Here is a 20,211-nt window from a genome sequence, read left to right as displayed (position 1 = left end):
AGTGTCTACAGATTAAAAGGAAAACCTAGATCTTCCACTATTAGAAGAGATCAATACTCCAGCAGTGTGGCTACTATTTGCTAATATACTAGAAAAACACTTTTCTGTCCCATTTCAGATAACGTAGAAGGAGGGGCAGGAGAGAGGAATGTTAAATGTTGGATTCCAGGCTGTCCCAACAGACACAAATTAATTCTAGTCACAATTTACCCCCAGCAGATTCACACAGTGAGAAATTCATAAGAGCCTATTTACATATTTCAGTATTAAAGCCCCAAGAACCAGGGTCATTTGATGGTATTAATAACAGTCCTAAAGATTCTGACAGCAGTGACATTTCAGAGAAAGAAATGCCAGGACACCCACGCATCAGAGAGATCGACATTTGACACTGTGCATTGTTGGCGATATTCAGGTGCTAATCATTCCATTTTTGTTTTCCTTCTACCATATGCGTTTTTTGAGATTGGTTTGCATCTCTTTATCATCAGAGCTACTTGGTTTTGCTTATTACTAACTCCTTTATCATTATGAGGTCCACACCAGGGCTATTTAAATACTTGAAACAGGAACAATTAAACCCTCTGCTGAAACGTTAGTCTAGGAGGAGATATAAGGTTACTTCCTTCAGTAACACACTCCGCTACATAGTCAGGTGAAGATTGTCTCTGTAGAGGCTTCCGGATGTGGTTATAGTAAACATGGACTGTGCAAGCTTGCGCTGAAGGAGGACGAGGGGATGGACTTAAAATCTTGAAATAGAGTGTTTGGAAGAGCTGACCTTGGAGCAGAGCATTGCCGAGTATCTGAAAGATGTCAGCGACCCTCACTGCTGCTCGGAGACCTTGGGGATGACCTGCACCCACTAGCATGCCTGGATGGTTCAAAAAGGCGTGGTATGGGCTGGCGTCTTTACTCAGCTTCTCCTCCTTCATCCTGATCATCGTTGCCCTGGTAGTGCCCCACTGGCTGAGTGGGAAAATCCTTTGTCAGACTGGAGTGGATCTGGTCAATGCCACAGACAGAGAGCTGGTCAAGTTCATTGGGGACATTTACTACGGGCTCTTCCGAGGGTGTAAGGTGCGGCAGTGTGGGCTTGGGAGCCGCCAGTCCCAATTCACGAGTAAGTATATTGGGGGCATGGAAGCTGTTTCTAGGCACTTATTTTTGTTACTGTGCAAGAGTGCTTTTGTCTCATTGTGGAATTTGGCTGCTGCCTCAATCTCAGGCATAATGTCAAAGTCCACAGTGAGCCGAGGGTTCTGGACCCACATCAAAAAGATCTTTCCTTCCTTCCTTCTTTTCTTTTTCTGTAGAGGTGTATAGAAACATTAGATAGAAACAAGGATTTCTGCATTTTTGCAGGTTACCTCTATTAATAATGACTATTGAAACATGAGGGGTTTACATGTGTCAGACATTCTACTAAGTACCTCACACCACTTGTCTCCTTAAAGACTTACAACAAACTTATATAGAAGGACTTGTTAATGTTCCCATTTTCCAGAGGAGTACACTGAGGCTTGGAGAGGTTACATAACTTACCTGAGGTCACCCAGCCAGGAAACAGTAGAGCCGGACTCCAGACCAATGCCACGTGACCACAACAAGTGTGTGGGGGCTGCCTGCAGAACTGAACCTTTGGGAAGCATGATGAACACTTCCATGTCTACTTTTGTAAAAACTGCATAGTCTGAGAAGATGCACAGGGGCACTGTGCTTGGGTTCTGGAATCAGACTACCCCGGCTGGAACCCCTACTGGAAAGTTTCCTGGCGGGGAGACCTCAAGCAAGGCACTTGCCTGCTCTCTGTGAACGTGAGCGGGCATGGACTTTGGCTGGTGTTCAGTGTGGCATCAGAGCTGCCCAGGATGTAAGCAGAGCAGTCTGCACAAACAGGAATCCAAGCTAGGCTTAGGAATGGGCTTCTGGGAAGGAAAAAACAAAACAGGCCATATTCTGCAAGCCTTTTGAATCAATGAGATCGCTGGTGAAAACAGTGTCCACACAAAACCGTAATTAATCAATACCATGCCAGTGCAAGGTGATACAGAATTGTATTCATTCCTTGATTTCTGTATTTCAGAATTGTAGTAGTTTATAGATATCTGGCCAAGGTAAATGTCATATTAAATTTATAAGGACAAAAAGCTGGAACCGTTGGCAAATATAATACAAATTGTCATCATTTAAATACACACAAAAAATTATATTTGTTATGTATATTCAAGAACAATATCTCTGGGCATATTTATATTTACCTAGCAATTAGATTAAACCCTGGATATTGAAAAAATAGCGCCATCAAAATTATAACATAAAACTTGAAAATACACACCATAAAGAAAAAAAAGAAATGCTAAAAGCTAACCATGACAACTATAGGGACTACTCGATTCTGAACTAGATGCTATTGCTATAAATGATGTCATCAGGACTGTAGGGGCCAAGGGAAAACTTCCCCTTTGCGCTCTGAAGGTTCTTTAAACAACCTACTGACAAAAGGCAGATTAATAGGGAAAATGGCATACACATTTATTAGCACGCATAGGGGAAAATCATAGAGTGATTGTCCGCTATCTCAATGGGGTACAGATGGTTATATCCTCTTCATCTTAGGGGAAAGGGAGATGGGGAAGTGTGGATGATTTCAGGGGACTAGTAAATTATTTTTAGGGAAATTCAATGGGCTTGCAGAACATACAATGAGCTGGGACAAAGTCTGTTGGGCCCACAGGGCAGACATTGGCTTGTGACAAAAGTCTGTCCACCTGTGTTAACAGACTTCAGTCTTCCTTCCTGTGATATGGGTACAATTAATGAACACTCAGGAAAGGGACCAGAGGTCTTTTTCTTCGGTGGGCCTGGACGTAGGCAGATAAGGGAACGTCAGAAAACTACCTCATACCGTGCTTTAGACAGACAAAGAAGGAAGAGACAGGAGGGAGAGGGGAGGCCAGAGAGACCTTGAGGCTTCTTCACAAAGCTTCATATTTGGGGGGTATTGGATTCTGAACCCCAACAGGACAATTGTTGAAACTTGAATAGGGTGAGAAGATTAAACAGCGGTCACATGTCAGCATCAACCTAATGACTAGACACCTGCCATTCCCAGCTCACAGAAATGTAAACTGCTTTGAGTGGGAAGCTGCAAACAAATACGTATTTTGTTTGAGCCTTGGAGGAATTCAGTAAGTACTTCTTGCCTTCCTCCTCCTTCCTTCTTAGGACATCCATGGGAAACGTTTTCGGTTCGTCTAACATGTTCTGGTCTGGAAAGCATCACAACCCTGTGAGAAGCATAAAGGACATTTTATTCTTGTCCCTGAGTAGGAGAGTATTTGAGAAGGTTTTGTTTCCTGCGGCCCTGGGGTTTTCTCAGAGGAGGGTCTATAAACATCCGTTCACAGTACCTTGGATGTGATTCTCTTTCAAAGCATTCAGGAGGAGCCTGGGGCCAGGTTCCTCCTGTGCTTGGCTGGCTTTACCCAGATACAGCTCGGGGACACTGATGTTATAAGGTTCTCTAGTGCCAGTCTAGTCTCCTTTAGATTTACAGCTTTTAATTCTAGCACAATGTAACCTCGAGGCAGCTACCGGGTATATCAGAGCCTCCCACAACCTGGAGTCTGTTTCTCCTGGAGTCTCTTTCTGCCATTGACTATCCATCTGTAGGAAAAAAAAAAAAAAAAATCCCCGCAGTTGCAGATCAGTGTAGATGGGGATAAAAGTGAAAGTGCTTTGTAAACTGTGGGGTGGGGAGGTTTTACTGGGTCTCGTTCACAAGCAGCCATTTCTCCCATCACGGAGGTGTTCCCAAAAAATCACCCAGGGGAATCGATTCCCACACCAATCACGGAGAAAACCAGAGAACTATTCATCACAAAGATTAAGGCCCTTTTTTAATACCCAGACCCTATGAAATAAAAACAAGTCAACGTGGCTGTTTGGGTGGCTAGAGAAAGAAAGAGACAAACATTACTTTAGCATTGTCCACACATTCAATTGTACTATGGCATATTTACAGACCAGACTCTTAAGAAAACAGGGATGAACAAAACAAGTACTTTCCCTAGAAAAGTTTACCATCTGGCCAGTTACAGTGACTCACTCCTGTAATCCCAGCACTTTGGGGGGCCAAGGCAGGTGGACCACCTGAAGTCAGGAATTTGAGACCAGCCTGGCTGACATGGTGAAACAACGTATCTACTAAAAATACAAAAATTAGCCAGGGGTGGTGGCAGGTGCCTGTAATCCCAGCTCCTCAGGAGGCTGAGGCAGGAGAATCACTTGAACCCAGGAGGTGGAGGTTGCAGTGAGCAAAGATTGTGCCATTGCACTCCGGCCTGGGTGAAAAGAGTGAAAATTCATCTCAAAAAAAAAAAAAAGAAAGAAAGAAAAAAGAAAAGTTTACCATCTGATAAAGGAGAGGCAGGTAAATATGTACTAGGCACAGAACACAGTATCTGAAGCCACTGCGTTACAGTTCATTTCCTTCCATTTTTACTATGCTAGAGAAGAGATTTTATCACGCCCATTTTACTGATGAGGAAATTAGAGATCAGAGAAATCAATACATAAAATAATTTCTTTAAAAGCACCTAATGTAGTAGATTGCTTTGCAGCTTTTAGTTCTGTGGTTCCTCTCTACTTCCTACCCCACAAATATTCCACTAGTGGCCAGGACCTGGGTTTGACTTCAGATGTCCTGCTTTTCTTATTTGCCCTGCTGGGGCAAAAAGGGCTGCCAGACCTCTCTGGGATTCGGAGCAAACAAATTATCTAATAGTCTTAGATGCTGATAGAATGATTAATCAATTCTGGTATTCAAGTGAGTTACCTCTAATGCGTAGGAAAAAACTATATCTATTCAAATTCAAAATAAGACCTCCAGAATTCAAGACTCTATATTTACAATTTTAAACCTCTAATTATCTGTGCTTTCTGATTTTTCTGCTCTAGCCCTGTAATAGAGTAGTTAAGCTGACACTTTCTTGCTATGGGAGCGTGGCTAAGCTATTTCACTTCTCCGAGCCTCAGTTTCCTCATTTGTAAGTGTGAGAGAGGGTGTCCATGAGCAACAAAACAAAGAATATGTATAAAGCCACCGACACATAGTCTGCCCCCCATATAGGTGGCTGTTGTCATTTATCACCGTGAATCATGTGTTGTCGTTTATCACCATGAATAGTGTGTAAGGTCATGGATTTCAAGCGGGAAACTTAAATGTAATTCCTAGTGGGAGACACCTAAAACTCTTGGAGTCTGGGTTTCAAATATGAAAGGCAAGGGAACAACAGCTTTCCTAGGGCAGCACTGGGTGTCAGGCGAAGGTGGAGTCACCCCTCAGAAAGTAGAAAGAACTGGTGCATTAACACTCCTGAGACATGATTCGAATTTCTATTTTCTTCTTCTTTTTTTAAAATAATTTAGGTTAGAGACAGAACCTTGCTATGTTGCCCAGACTTATCTCCAACCCCTGGCCTCAAGTAATCCCCCCATCTTGGCCCCCAGAAGTGCTGGGATTACAGGCATGAGCCACCGCCCCAGCCTCGAATTTCTAAATAATGACATATATTAAAAAATAATAAAATCTCAATTAACCATGAGGTCTGAGCCCTGAGTTATGTTACAAGAATGTGGGGGTTGAGTGAGGTTTGCCCTTTGCCAATAAGCATTTTTAAAATACAGTTAATGCACTTCCTACTATGAAGACCAAGGACTGGGCACTCTTTACCTCCCTCTCCACATCACTCCATATGCCCCAAATTCCCTCTCCCCCATCATCCTAATATGGTTATTACTCAGTTTTTTAAAAATCAAATCTGGATAGAAGTTCAATCATTATGTGGATATGATTCTTTTTAAAAGATGAATTGTGTACATTATGGACATTATGGATACCTTAATTTATTAAATCAATCTATTCACACACTGTTTTTTCTCTAATCTTTCACTATTGTAATGAATATCCAATATTTGATCCATGCTTTGAGCACATGTAGGAGTGCTTCTGGAAAATAAATTCCTAGAAGTGAATTTGCTTTAGTAGAGGTTGCCACATTGCCCTCTAACAAGGTTACATAAATTAATATTTCTACGAGACTTGAGAGTGCCTCTTCCTTACACCATTGTCAACACGGTGTGTTAGCAAACATTTTGATCTTTGCCATTCACATAGGTGACTGTTTTCTATTTTAAGAGTTTGGGTGGGCCGGGCGCGGTGGCTCAAGCCTGTAATCCCAGCACTTTGGGAGGCCGAGACGGGCGGATCACGAGGTCAGGAGATCGAGACCATCCTGGCGAACACCGTGAAACCCCGTCTCTACTAAAAAATACAAAAAACTAGCCGGGCGTGGTGGCGGGCGCCTGTAGTCCCAGCTACTCGGGAGGCTGAGGCAGGAGAATGGCATAAACCCGGGAGGCGGAGCTTGCAGTGAGCTGAGATCCGGCCACTGCACTCCAGCCCGGGCTACAGAGCAAGACTCCGTCTCAAAAAAAAAAAAAAAAAAAAAAGAGTTTGGGTGAGCATTACTATGTTAGTCATGTGTCCTAAAGATTGCCTGGTCAAGAAAGGGGATAATGAAACAATTTAAAAATCAGGCACAAGCGGCCGGGTCTGGTCTGTAATCCCAGCACTTTGGGAGGCCAACGCGGGCAGATCACTTGAGGCCAGGAGTTCGAGACCAGCCTGGCCAACATGGTGAACCCCACCGCTACTGAAAATGCAAAAATTAGCCAGGCATGGTGGTGGGTGCCTGTAATCCCAGCTATTGGAAAGGCTGAGGCACGAGAATTGCTTGAATCAGAGAGGAGGAGGTTGCACCAAGCTGAGATGGTGCCACTGCACTCCAGCCTGGGCAACAGAACGAGATTCTGTCTCAAAAATAAAAATAAATAAAAATCAGGCACAAGCTACTGTGTCTGAAACAAAAAGGGGCTGAGGGTTTGAAAAGAGAAAAAAAATCTAAGGGACATTAAGATGGGATAGAGGCACAGGGAAGAAAGATGCTTTACAAAGACAAACTCACTGGAAAGGAGCTCATCTTCCAGGGTAAAGTTTCCAATGCCGATTAGATAACCATAGGGAGATAAAAACAAATGGAAATTCAGAACTGGAAAGAAACATCAGAACTTACCGTGTAAACGTGGAGTGCCTGAAAACGTGTGAGTGGAAAGGACACCTAATGGGAAAAATAAAAACTACTTATCAGGATTGGGAGACGCCAGCCTTCAGAGGCTGAGAGAGGCAGGTGAACCAGCAAAGGAACTAGTTCCGTCAGGGTGGGTATTCAGCAGGAACCTTGGAGCAATTGCAGAGGAATGAGTATGCTCAGAAGTTCTGTAGCTTTCATAATGTTCAATTCTTCATTTATAACTACTAAAGATCATGACTTGACACTGTTAAAACACACAGTTGTGAACAACAGTTCTCAAAAAAGGAGTTTTGAGGAAAGACTTTATTCCAGTTAACAGTTTGCAAACCAGGGAAACACAGCCTTTGGTGTAAAAGGAAGGTGTATTCCAGAGAAGAAAGGGAAGGCTCAGGTTTTACAGCAAAAGTTCCCACCCAGGTTTCCAATCGGGTCTGTTTACGTAAATAAAGAATTCAAATTCACTTAGTTCTGATTGGTCGATACAGCTGAACCCTGATTAGCTGATACAGCTGAGCCCTGATTGGTCATTACAGCTGAGCCCTGATTGGCTGAGGCAGATCTCAAAGATAAAAAGGTGTGGGTTTTCAAGAAACTCAGAGGATGTGTGTGACCCCCTAGTCAGTAAATGGCCACTTGGCCCTAGTTTAAATTTACACCCAGTTAACCACTCAGGACCCATCTTGAAGGACTGGCTCTTTCAGGGTCACATTTGTTCTCATAGTATATTGAATTATAAATCTTATATAGAGTATAGAGTTGCCTTGCCCAAACACAAGCAATTTAATGTCTCCAAGCCTGTGGGTAAAGGGAGTTTATAAAATCTACCTCATGTCTTTGTCACGTGCATTGAACAAGATGACCATGTAAAATGTTTGGCCCATGACTGCACTTAGTAAATGTTGACTATCCTCAATTCATCTGCACGGATTACTATCCCCATTGTACTGATGAAGAAACTGAGGCTTGAGAAGTCACATGACTTTCCCAAGACCGTCAAAATATAACAGCAACAACCACAGCTGCCATTTTTGAGAACTGACTTGACCAGGCAATATTTGAGCTACTCCATTATGCTACACCATTTCATCTTCACAGCCAGTACTAGTGGCAAACATAGAGAAAACAAATAGAAATTAAGATTTCACTAACTTATTTTGCCATATTCGTAAGGCAAATTAATATTTTAATAAAATGTTGTGCAATGTGAGAATTATGAGTCCTTCATACATGGGGGTAAGCAAGGGCCTACCTTGCTGAGTCACTGGGGCCTGTGTGTATCAGTTCACATCAGACCCCAGAGCTTCAAGCTCGGTGCAGCTTAAACTGACAGCCAGGACACATTTTGATTTTGTGTCCGCTCCAAGGAAGAGAGGCTTGTTGATCAACTGACAGGCATGAATCTGGGGGCCATGAGTTCATCTCAGAAAATCTCCCGCTGTCTGAAAACCGCATGCTTGCTATCTTGCCTTCACCCCTGTCTATCGAAGCCTTCATGGTAAGCAAGCTTGGGCTTTATGAAAGTGAGTCTAACTCTGATATTGAAATAGCGGCTGTGTCTTGTCTCCCTAGTCTTCCCACACCTAGTGAAAGAGCTCAACGCAGGCCTTCATGTGATGATTCTGCTGCTCCTCTTCCTGGCCTTGGCCCTGGCTCTGGTCAGCATGGGCTTTGCCATTCTCAACATGATCCAGGTCCCATACCAGGCAGTCAACGGTCCTGGGGGTATCTGCCTATGGAATGTTCTGGCAGGTAAGAAGTCCCTTAGGGAGAGAAAATTGTGTCCACACCATCACAGGGCTGGGCTCCAAGTAGTTGGGCAGAAGGTGTGAAGGAACTAAAATGTGCCACTGGAGCTTTGACTTTCCTGTGTCTAAGACCTTCTTGATGGGCATGGAATGAATGTCCTCTTTTTCTTTTTCTTTTTTGAGACAGGGTCTCATTTTGTCACCCACACTGGAGTGCAGTGGTGCGATCTCAGTTCACTGCAGCCTTGACCTCCTGGGCTCAAGTGATCTTCCCACCTCAGGCCCCCAAGTAGCTGGGAGTACAGGCATGCACCACCATGCCCAGCTAATTTTTTTGTAGTTTTTGTAGAGATGGGGTTTCACCATGTTGCCCAGGCTAGTCTCAAACTCCTGAGGTCAAGGGATCCGCCTTGCTTGGCCTCCCAAAGTGCTCATGAATTTCCTCTTTAAGTTGCAGAGTCTGTCACAATAAAGAACCATCTTATTAGAGTACGTGAATGGCTGAGGACTTAGAGCAGTGAAGAGAGATCGAGGTGAAAGGAGAGGCCAGAAGACAGAGAGCTGAAAGTAGGGAGAGGTGGGGGCCCTGGGACGGGGAAAGAGATGGAGCTGGTGCTGCAGTTGAGGCTGGGAGGAACTCCACCAACGACAGAAGAGAAGGGTATTGTGAGCAAGAGGCCATTTGTGAAAGGCTCCTCCATTCAGGCTCTGGGTTAAGAAGGGGAAGTGAGTGCCATCTAGCTGCCAAGGTCTTTAGTGTTCCCCCCACACATACCTGGGCATATTAATGCAGACAGGGCTCACTGGCTGTCTCAACTCTCCCTCCTCTCACCTTCCCAGCGCCTTCACTGCACCATGCCCTTAAACGAGATGCAACTTACTGAGCAGCCACTAAGATTTAGGCATGGACCTGGGGATTTTGCATGCGTTACTTTGTTTACATCTCACCACATCTCTATAGGAGGTATTATTAGACCCACGTTTACAGATGAAGAGCCTGAGGCTCAGAGAAGTTAAACAGTCACACAGCAATGAGTGGCAGAGGTGGAATTCCAACCTAGGCATAACTGATTCTAAGCTCTTTATTTTTCCACAGATCCATGCTCTCGTTTATGACCATCATGACCTATTTTCCAAGCCAAAAACTAAAAGATGTGTGTGTGTGTGTGCACGTGCGCACGCACGCACATGCGTGCATGCATGTTGATTTGGGAGTATATTGATGCACAGAAATTAATTCACATTTAATTATGCACTTAACACATCATCTGTAATGAAAATAACAGAATCTTGTGAAATGAGGGCTATCTCTGAAAACTCAGGTCAAATATTCAAGGTACCATTCAGACAATAACCCCTCACTATGATTACCTTATACAAGAATATCATAAAATATAAAAACAGGTAGTGTTATTTTATTATGTATTATAATGTATATCAAGAAGTCAATTATTATGTGTTTGCCTTTGTTTGCAGATGGTAGCCACCCTGTAGAATTGTTTATATACATGGCTCACCCTCATCAAGACTACAGGTGTCTTTCTCATCTGCATGCATCCTCACAGAGGCTGGCATGTAAAAAGTGCTCAACCCTGCTTTCAATAAATGCTTATCTCTGTCCATTTCTTTCCTCAGAGAGATAGCATTCTCAAACTCTACTGATGAGAGTTTAGCAACAGGCAAAATAGCCTGGGCAACATAGCAAGACCCCATTTCTACAAAAATAAGAAATAAAAAAGTTAGCTGTGCGTGGTGTCAGGCGCCTGTAGTCTCGGCTACTTGGGAACTGTAATCCCAACACTTAGGGAGGCTGAGGTGGGAGAACTGCTTGAGCCTGGGAGGTCCAGGCTGTGGCGAACCATGATCATGCCACTGCACTCCAGCCTCAGCCAACAGAGCAAAACCTTGTTTCAAAAAAAATAAAAATAAAAACAGGTAAAACATAATGTATTTTGACAAAACTTTATTTCTTGCCACTGAGCTTAAAAAAAACAAAAACACTGCAGTGTCTAAAGGCATAAAAAGGTGAATAGCCTTTGCATATATTTGGACTAGACAATTCCATGTTTGGATTTATGCTAAGGAAATACTCGACAAGAGAACAAGGATGTACATAAAATGGTATTTGCTGTAGCATTTTATGATATCAAAAATTAGAAGTAATATAGACACCCAGAAATAAGGTCATACTTACATAAATTATAGTGTGTGACCGTATATCTATAATTTAGTAGAGACTGTTTAGTCTTTACTAAAAATACTATGCACTCATTTATAGTAATGCTGTAAGCCTGGCACGGTGACTCATGCCTGTAATCCCAGCACTTGGGGATGCTGAGGCGGGAGGATTGCTTGAGCCCAGGAGTTGAAGACCAGCCTGGGCAACGTAGTGAGACCCCATCTCCACAAACAAACAAAAACCAAAAATTAGCCAAGCATGGTGGCACGCACCCATGATCCCAGCTACTCAGGAGACTGAGGCAAGAGGATCGCTTGAACCCAGGAGGTCAAGGCTGCAATGAGCCATGATCACGCCACTGCACTCTATCCTAGATGACAGAGCAAGACCCTGTCTCAAAAAAAATAAAAACAAACAATAAAGTCGTGCTGTAACGGAATATTTAGCAACACGTAAAAATGTCCAAGTGAGGGGAAAAGATCAAATTTTAAATCCAAGTAAGAACACCATAATACTAATTTTGTTAAAGAGAAAGAAACATAAAGAAAAACACTCAAATGTTGAAAGTGTTCATGCTGGCTTTTAGGATAAAAGTAAATTTGTTTATGATTTTCTCTAGTGTCCAAATTTTTCTTCGATGAAGATAATAATCTTTTAAGAAGCATCATAAATGTGTTATTAAAAATATTAATTAAAATTGAAACCAGAGGAAGAGGAGGGAGAGAGAGAGAAAGAGAGAGTGAGATTCCTCCCAGAAGGTCAAAGTTTCAAGCAAAACATAGGGAAGTAGTTTGGAATTCTTCCAGTTTTCGCCTCCCTCCTTTCCTCCTTCTATGAGTGGTCATCCTTGTCCTTAAGCATGGAAGGAGGATAATTAAAGAGGAGAGCAACAGTTTTTCTTACATCTTGCCACATAGCCTTCATGGTCTTCATAGAAATCCTGAGATATTTTAGACAATGAACTTCTCCAAATGTGGATCCCCGGGAAGCATGGTACTGGGTAAGGGGAAAAATTGGAAGAGTGGGCCAGGTGCAGTGGCTCAAACGCCTGTATTTCCAGCACTTTGGGAGGCCAAGGCAAATGGATCACTTGAGATCAGGAGTTCGAGACCAGCCTGGGCAACATGATGAAACCCCGTCTCTACTAAAAATACAAAAATTAGCCAGGTGTGGTGACAGGCACCTGTAGTCCCAGCTACTTGGGAGGCTGAGGCAGGAGAATCACTTGAATCCAGGTGGTGGAGGTTGCAGTCAGCTGAGATGGCGTCACTGCACTCCAGCCTGGGTGATAGAGCAAGACTCCATCTCAATAAATAAATAAACAAATAAATAAATAAATAAAAATTGGAGGGGTGGAAATTCAAACTTGATCTGATATAAAGCAGATTCTCTCTTTCCCCGCACAATCCTGCCTTTCTCCTTCATACTGTGTGAGTTAGCTCCTACTTTTAAAAGCAAATTAAAACTTATGTCTTCCTCATAACTTTTTTAACCCAAAGCAAGCTTGTCACACGTGGCACAGAAATGCCACCTCTCATAGAGGTGTCACAATCGCCAAAAGGAGCCGTGAATGAGGGTGACCTTTTTGGGTTTCAGGTGGAGTCGTGGCGTTAGCCATAGCCAGCTTCATGGCTGCGGTGAAATTTCATGACCTGACAGAACGAATCGCCAACTTTCAGGAGAAGCTCTTCCAGTTTGTGGTGCTGGAAGAACAGTACGAAGAGTCGTTTTGGATCTGTGTGGCCAGCGCGTCGGCCCACGCCGCAAACTTGGTCGTGGTGGCGATCAGTCATATTCCCCTCCCTGAGATTAAGACCAAGATCGAAGAGGCCACTGTCACGGCTGAGGATATCTTGTATTAATAGCCTTCCCCTGTTCACACCCTGGCCTAAGTCAGTTCTGTGTGTGAATGGAGTCCTCGTGTTTTTGCAGCCTTCCCACTCCGTCACGGCCATGTTCTCAGCAGTAAGAAAAAGGATATGAAGGACCAAGGCTGTTGCCTGGGCCAGAAAAGAAAAACTTGCCCGGGATCCCCAGCGTTCTTGCATTCCTCTCTCATGACGTTGGAGTTCCAGTTGCAGCTGGAGACTCTGCCACTTGCCAGCTTAAGCATAGTAACAACTTCCCAAGGCCGTTGTGAAGTTTAAATGGGTGATAATATTGCCAGATTCTGCATTCTGTAGAGCACTTGACAAATATAAGATACTACAGACTCCAGTAAGTGTCTGTAGATCCCTGGTTGATTCCATTTACAATATTGGGCTGGTGAGTGGGGAAGAATTCTCAGAGGAATATGATACTGTTCCTGTTCCTGCCCTCCAGAAACACCTAATCTTTCCACATGACATAGGACTTAGCAATGGTAACACTAAGAATGAAAATAACTGCCATTTTTTGAGTGGTTACTATGTGCAAGACACTGTTCTCACTCATTTATTAACTCATCAGGTCCTAATGGCAAAAACAGCAATTACTTTTGCACCAACCTGATAATAGAACAGCCATAAGGGACCAAGGAGGGAATTAAATCTTGGGGATGGGATGTGGTATTAAAGAAAGTATCACAATGTGAACATTTGATCTGAGCTTTGAAAGATGAGTAGATTTTTCCAGTGGTGAAGGAAGCAAGGTTGGAGAAGGGCATTCCAGGATGCGTCAGTAAGGAGGCTGGGCATAGGGTGTGAAATTACAAGGAGGGGCCGGGCACGGTGGCTCATGCCTGTAATCCCAGCACTTTGGGAGGCAGAGGCAGGCAGATCGTGAGGTCAGGAATTCGAGACCAGCCTGGCCAATATGGTGAAACCCCATCTCTACTAAAAATACAAAAATCAGCCAGTCGTGGCGACGCGCACCTGTAGTCCCAGCTACTCAAGAGGCTGAGGCAGAAGAACTGCTTGAACCCGGGAGGCAGAGGTTGCAGTGAGCCAAGATCATGCCACTGTACTCCAGCCTGGGCGACAGAGTGAGACTCCATCTCAAAAAAAAAAAAAAAAAAGAAAAAGAAATTTCAACGAGGGCTTAGAGGCATGTGAGTACTCAATGGGACTGGAATGTTGCTTTCATCACCTGTTGGAGATATTCATCAGTTTTGTGTTGAGTTTTCCTAAGTGCCACTGGAATGGTTAATTTTTTGTGTCACCTTGGCTGGACCACAGTAACCACATATTTGGTCAAACACTTCTAGATGTTTTCTCAAAGGTGTTTTTTGAGGAGATTAACATTTACATTTGTGTATTTTGAGTAAAACAGATTACCATCTGTAATTGGATGGTAATTCCCTCATCCAATCTGTTGAAGGCCCTAATAGAAAAAAGGCCTAGCTCCCCTGAGGGAGAGGGAATTCTGCCAGCAGACTTTTTGGACTCAAACTGCAACTGTCACTGGATCTCCAGCCTGCCCACCTAGCCTCAAGATTCTGGAATTGCTGGCCTCCTGAGTCATGTGAGACAATTCCTTAAAATACCCACCTCTTTCTCTCTGTCACTACACACACACACACACACACACAGCCTGTTGGCTCTGTTCCTCTGGAGAACCCTGACTAACAGAGGTACACAACTATATGAACTAATTTTCCCATGATGCTAGCTGGGATGAATCCTTTCCCAGGTCTCCTATCTTCATGTCATGCAAATGTTATCTAATGCGATCCTTTTGTAGTTCATGAGGATGGTGATTGAGTTTTCATGAACTTGTGTGAGATGTGCCACCCTGGAACCTTGTTATGACATCCGCACATTACCCATCTGATCTGAAGGAAAAAAAAAGGAAAATGATTTTTTTTTTTTTTAAAACAGAGCTTTGCTCTTATTGTCCAGGCTGGAGTGCAATGGCACGATCTCAGCTCACTGCAGCCTCCGCCTCTCGGGTTCAAGCAATTCTCCTGCTTCAGCCTCCCAAGGAGCTGAGATTACAGGTGTGTGCCACCACTCCCAGCTAATTTTGTATTTTTAGTAGAGATAGGTTTTCACCATGTTGGTCAGGCTGGTCTCAAACTTCTGACCTCAAGTGATCCACCCACCTCAGCCTCCCAAAGTGCTGTGATTACAGGCATGAGCCACCATGCCCAACCTGGGAAATTTTTTTTTTTTAAGTTATCTAATCCCCCAAATTAGCTCCATCTAAAATGACACCTGATTTGGTGACTTCAGGAAGTGCTCATGTCATCTCTTCTTTATAATTCCTTGCTGGGCTCATCTGCCCCTTTCAGCCCTTTTTCCACATCCCAGGCATAGTTTCAGCACTATTTAGTGGACTGATGTCACTCACCAAAGATGCAGATGGCACATGGCTAGAAGAGACAGTTATGTTATAGGAGACAGATCCAAAAGAGACAGTTAATGTGATAGGAGATGGATCCAAAAGATAGTGAGAGACTGCCAAGCTGTCTTGAAAACAAGAGGAAATGTCAATATCATATCAAGTTTGAACACAAAGTCCTGCTGATGGGTTTTTTAAAAATCAACATAAATACAGAAAATCTGACAACAGTTTATATTACAAGTGTCTGAGGATCTTGGTACATTTATTCACTCAACAGTATTGATATTGATGTAGTGCTGGGACTAAAGCAGTGAGCTGACAAAAATCCCTGCCCTCCAGACATTTCATTCTCCCAGCAGCTGGGGATGAAACATACTGAGCAGGCTTATGATGGAGCTATTTGAAAAGTTAGCACGGTGGCCAGGCGTAGTGGCTCATGCCTGTAATTACAGCACTTTGGGAAGCCAAGGAGGGAGGACTGCTTGAGTCTAGGAGTTCAGCCTGGACAACACAGGGAGACCTTCTCTCTCTATTTCCAAAAATAAAAATAAAAAGTCATCAGGGCCATAGCCTTTCAACTGATCACTGCCTTCAGTCATATGCAGACTATCATGCCAAGAAGGGGGCAGAGTGGGCCAGGCACAGTAGCTCATGCCTGTAATCCCAGTACTTTGGGAGACTGAGGTGGGTGGATCACCTGAGGTCAGGAGTTCAAGACCAGCCTAGCCAACGTGGTGAAACCCCGTCTCTACTAAAAACACAAAAATTAGCTGGGCGTTGTGGCAGATGCCTGTAATCCCAGCTGCTCAGGAGGCTGAGGCAGGAGAATTGCTTGAACCCAGGCGAAGGTCGCAGTGAGTCGAGATCACGCCTTTGAACTCTAGCTTGGATGCCAAGAGTGAAACTCTGTTTCACAAAAAAAAGAAAAAAAAGAAGAAGGGGGCAGGGTGAATTCAGTTTTTTTTGAGACATAGTCTTGCTCTGTCGCCCAGGCTGGAATGCAATGGTGGGATCTCGGCTCACTGCAACCTCCACCTCCTGGGTTCAAGTGATTCTCCAGCCTCAGCCTCCCAAGTAGCTGGGATTACAGGTGCCCGCCACCAAGCCCAGCTAATTTTTTGTATTTTTAGTAGAGACGGGGTTTCACTATGTTGGCCAGGCTGGTCTCAAACTCTTGACCTCAGGCAATTCATGCTCCTCGTTTCCCAAAGTGCTGGGATTACAGGCATGAGCCACGGCGCCCAGCCAGATGTGTTTCAAGAAGTCAAAGTGCAGGCTTTTGTACGCATCTGCATTTTTTCTGTGACAGAGTCCATAGCTTTTGAAAGTGTTTCAGAAGTATCTATAATGTCTTTAAACCATGAGCTATCAGGTGGCAACCATAATGTTACTGGCAATAATCAGGCTTAGTCTGAAAGACCATCTCTCAGAAATACTGTAAATGAGATTCCTACATGGAATTTAGCAGGTTGAGAGTGGGGGTGGGAAGAAGAGAGATTAAGTATCTGGGTCACAAAATTCACTTGCATTATTTTCAAATGCACAGAGGAAAATGTAGCTCCTTTATCTTGACTATAATTAATGTGGTCATTTTATGAGTAAATAAATAGTAGCTTCGGGAAGGCGGCTGGTCACAGGAAAAGACTAAGGCAGAATTAGAGGGTTGGGACTTCCAGCCCCACCCACACCCATGACTTCTGGGAGGAAAGAGGGGCTGAAGGTTAAGTTGATCACCGATGGCCAATGCTTAATCAATCATGCCTACATAACGAAGCCTCGGCAGAAACCCAAAAGAACTGGGTTTGGAGAGATTGCAGATGGCTGAGTATGTGGAGGTTCCTGGAGGGAGGTGCACCCAGGGAGAGCATGCAAGCTCCGCGCTCCTTCTCCCATACCTTGCTCCATGCGTCTCTTCATCTGTATCCTTTGTGATATCCTTTGTAATAAACCAGTAAATAGAAGTGTTTCCCTGAGTTCTGTGAGCTGCCCCAGCAAATTAGCCAAAACCAAAGTTGTGGGTTTGGCTACTTGGGACTAGTGTCTGAGGGAGGAGGGACAGCTTTGGGGACGGAGCTCTCAGCCTATGGGACCTGATTCTATCACCAGGTGGATAGTGTCAGAACTGACTTAGAGCCTACCCAGCCGGTGTCTGCTGCAGAGCTGACTGCTTATTGGTTGATGGAGGGAAATTCCCCACATTTGGTCATCGAAGTCTGCTGTATTAATTGTTGTTGAGAGTAGTTTGAGAGCTGAGGAAAACACTGAGTTCTTTCCTCTCAGAGGTCATTCATTATCTTATGTGGGCCAGGCACTGTACACTTTCTCCTTAATTCTGACAACAATTATTCAAGATAAATATTAGTATCTTTTTTTAACAGATGGGTAACTTTAGATTTGGAGAATTTAAGGAACTTGCTCAGCCTCATTGCTAATAAATAATGGAGAAAGACTTCAGCCCTGATTTATATGATGTCAAGGCCACCACTTTTCCAATACAGCAAGATGATTGCCTTGAATCACCCTTGAGGCTCCTTCTCAGGGTTTCTGCAAGTGGCTGTGCAGGTTGCACCCTGCCCAAGGGAGGTGAAGTATAGGAGGCGAGGGACTAGCCCAAGTGCCCCTGGCTTCTCCTGGCCTCATCCACAAGGGTGCTTTCTCCTAAAGGGGGCGCCTTTTCCTAAGGCTCACAAAGGTGTCCAATGGCCTGCAGTGCACTATCCCTTCCAGCCGACCAGTCCATGCAAAGTCAAAATGTTGGTCATAACATTAGTTTATGACATTGATTAGAGTGTGATGATGATTAATTTTCATATGCCCTTTAAAAATAATTATCATATGCATACATTTGTATGATTGCTAATATGATATTACTAATACTAACTGCAGGGATCAAAGTCAATGAAATTTAGCTGCAATTAAGAAAAGTAATTTGTTATTGGTGAAAAGAAGTTCTACTCTATGTTCACAGTATTAAGAAATGAGTAATTACCAGGGCCGGTGACTCAAGTCTGTAATCCCAGCCCTTTGGGAGGCTGAGTCAGGTGGATCACCTGAGGTCAGGAGTTCAAGACCAGCCTGGCCAACATGGTGAAACACTGCCTCTACTAAAAATACAGAAAATATTCAGGCGTAGTGGTGTGTGCCTATAGTCCCAGCTACTCGAGAGGCTGAGTCAGCAGAATCGCTTGAACCTGGGAGGCAGAGGTTGCAATGAGCCCAGATCATGCCATGGCACTTCAGCCTGGGCAACAAGAGCGAAGCTCCATCCAAAAAAAAATGAGTGATACATGGTTTTCACTAATGAAAATATAACTAATAACATATATAATTAATCAAGACTTTTCGATAGCAAGGATCTTTCCATGTGAAATCAGAGCAGAGTCTTATGTTACAAATATACTTCTCTCTTTCAAGAAAAATGTGAAAGTATGAAGAGTAAATTAAACAACTCCTCACACTTCCAACAGCATATAATAAAAATGCTAACTCCTGCTAAGTATTAATTATTAATTATTACTAATAGATTAGCATCACAATTTAGAAAATACTTGCTGGGGTCGGGCTCAGTGGCTCACGCCTATAATCCCAGCACTTTGGGAGGCCGAGGCAGGTGCATCACGAGGACAAGAGATTGAGACCATCCTGGTCAACATAGTGAAACTCCGTCTCTACTAAAAATACAAACATTAACTGGGCGTGGTGGCGCATAAGTAGTCCCAGCTACTCGGGAGGCTAAGACAGGAGAATCGCTTGAACCCAGGAGGCAGAGGTTGCAGTGAGCTGAGATCGCGCCACTGCACTCCAGCCTGGCAACAGAGCAAGACTCTGTCTAAAAAAAAAAAGAAAAAAGAAAATACTTGCTGGGAATGGGGTGCTAACCTACTTAAAATGCTTAAATATTAAGCCAGGTTCATCACTGGAAGTCATAGAGGGGAAGGAGGCTATGCAGGGCACAGGGAATCTCAAAGGTGAAATGTGAAATATGATTTCAGGATGTGATACTAGAGAGGGACACAGCAACTCAGAGAAGTCCCTGAACCCATTCTATTTATTTACTTATTTATTTATTTTATTTTTTCTTTTTGAGATGGAATCTCACTCTGTCACCCAGGCTAGAGTGCAATGGCGTGATCTTGGCTCACTGTAACCTCCATCTCCTGGGTTCAAGCAATTCTCTTGCCTCCGCCTCCTGAGTAGCTGAGACTACAGGCATAAATCACCATGCCCAGCTAATTTTTTTTTCTGTATTTTTTTTGTAGAGACGGGGTTTCACCATGTTGGCCAGGCTGGTCTTGAACTCCTGACCTCAAATCATCCACCCGCCTCAGCCTCCCAAATTGCTGGGATTACAGGCGTGAGCTACCATGCCCGGCTTCCTGAGCTGATTTTAGATGAATTTTTACAGGTGAAATATTTCTCCTTTTCATTTCCTCAAGATCCTTTGTTTCCTTTTAGTTTTGGTAGTTTGGGTTGTGAAACCAAGAGTAGAGCTTCTTAACAAATCTATGCAACTAGGACACGCGTGAAATCCTTGCCAAATAAATTAGGTTGTATGCTCTCTGTTTCTTACTTTCTTTTCTACAGCAATGTCAACCATGAGTCAGCAATAGTCACAGCTTGACAAAAATAAGGCCAATGAATAATGGAGCATTTGCCATATGCTAGGCTTTCTGCTAAGTACTCCACATGCATTGTTTCATTTTCATTCTCCTAAAAATTCTGAGACGTAGTTGCTCTTATTACCAGTTTTTGGGTTTTTGAACAAAAGTTCTCTGAAAAGAAATGTGGAGGAAAGATACTTTATTCCAATGAGCAGTTTGAAAACCAGAGAGATGCAGCCTCCTTCTACCCCTCTGTGATTTTCAAG

General features: G+C 43.6%; 3 protein-coding genes and 1 non-coding gene across 4 annotated transcripts in view; 3 read left to right on the top strand and 1 right to left on the bottom strand.

The window, feature by feature from the left end:
• QDPR (quinoid dihydropteridine reductase) overlaps positions 1–20,211 on the bottom strand; it is a 213,523-nt gene that overhangs the window by 28,421 nt on the left and 164,891 nt on the right. The gene's annotated exons all lie outside the window — the stretch shown is intronic.
• The window catches only part of MED28 (mediator complex subunit 28), a 1,184,036-nt gene that overhangs the window by 1,089,717 nt on the left and 74,108 nt on the right, over positions 1–20,211 (top strand). The window lies entirely within an intron of this gene.
• CLRN2 (clarin 2) lies at positions 696–18,697 on the top strand. Its single transcript, XM_050791974.1, has 3 exons — positions 696–1,123; positions 8,727–8,906; positions 12,678–18,697. Exons 1-3 carry the CDS (start codon positions 871–873, stop codon positions 12,941–12,943), a joined length of 699 nt encoding a protein of 232 aa, XP_050647931.1. The 5' UTR covers positions 696–870; the 3' UTR covers positions 12,944–18,697.
• Positions 14,730–14,833, top strand: LOC126955879 (small nucleolar RNA U13). The gene has a single exon (XR_007726164.1). It is a non-coding gene; the product is annotated as a small nucleolar RNA U13 (small nucleolar RNA).

Source organism: Macaca thibetana, chromosome 5, assembly GCF_024542745.1.
Source record: "Macaca thibetana thibetana isolate TM-01 chromosome 5, ASM2454274v1, whole genome shotgun sequence".
NCBI lineage: Eukaryota > Metazoa > Chordata > Mammalia > Primates > Cercopithecidae > Macaca > Macaca thibetana.
This window is presented reverse-complemented; position numbering and strand designations above follow the sequence as displayed.

Coding starts and splice junctions, on each gene's coding strand:
- CLRN2 (XM_050791974.1), top strand. CDS start 871: ATGCCTGGATGGTTCAAAAAGGCGTGGTATGGGCTGGCGTCTTTACTC. Junction 1,124..8,726: donor CCGCCAGTCCCAATTCACGA/GTAAGTATATTG, acceptor TTGTCTCCCTAG/TCTTCCCACACCTAGTGAAA. Junction 8,907..12,677: donor CCTATGGAATGTTCTGGCAG/GTAAGAAGTCCC, acceptor TTTGGGTTTCAG/GTGGAGTCGTGGCGTTAGCC.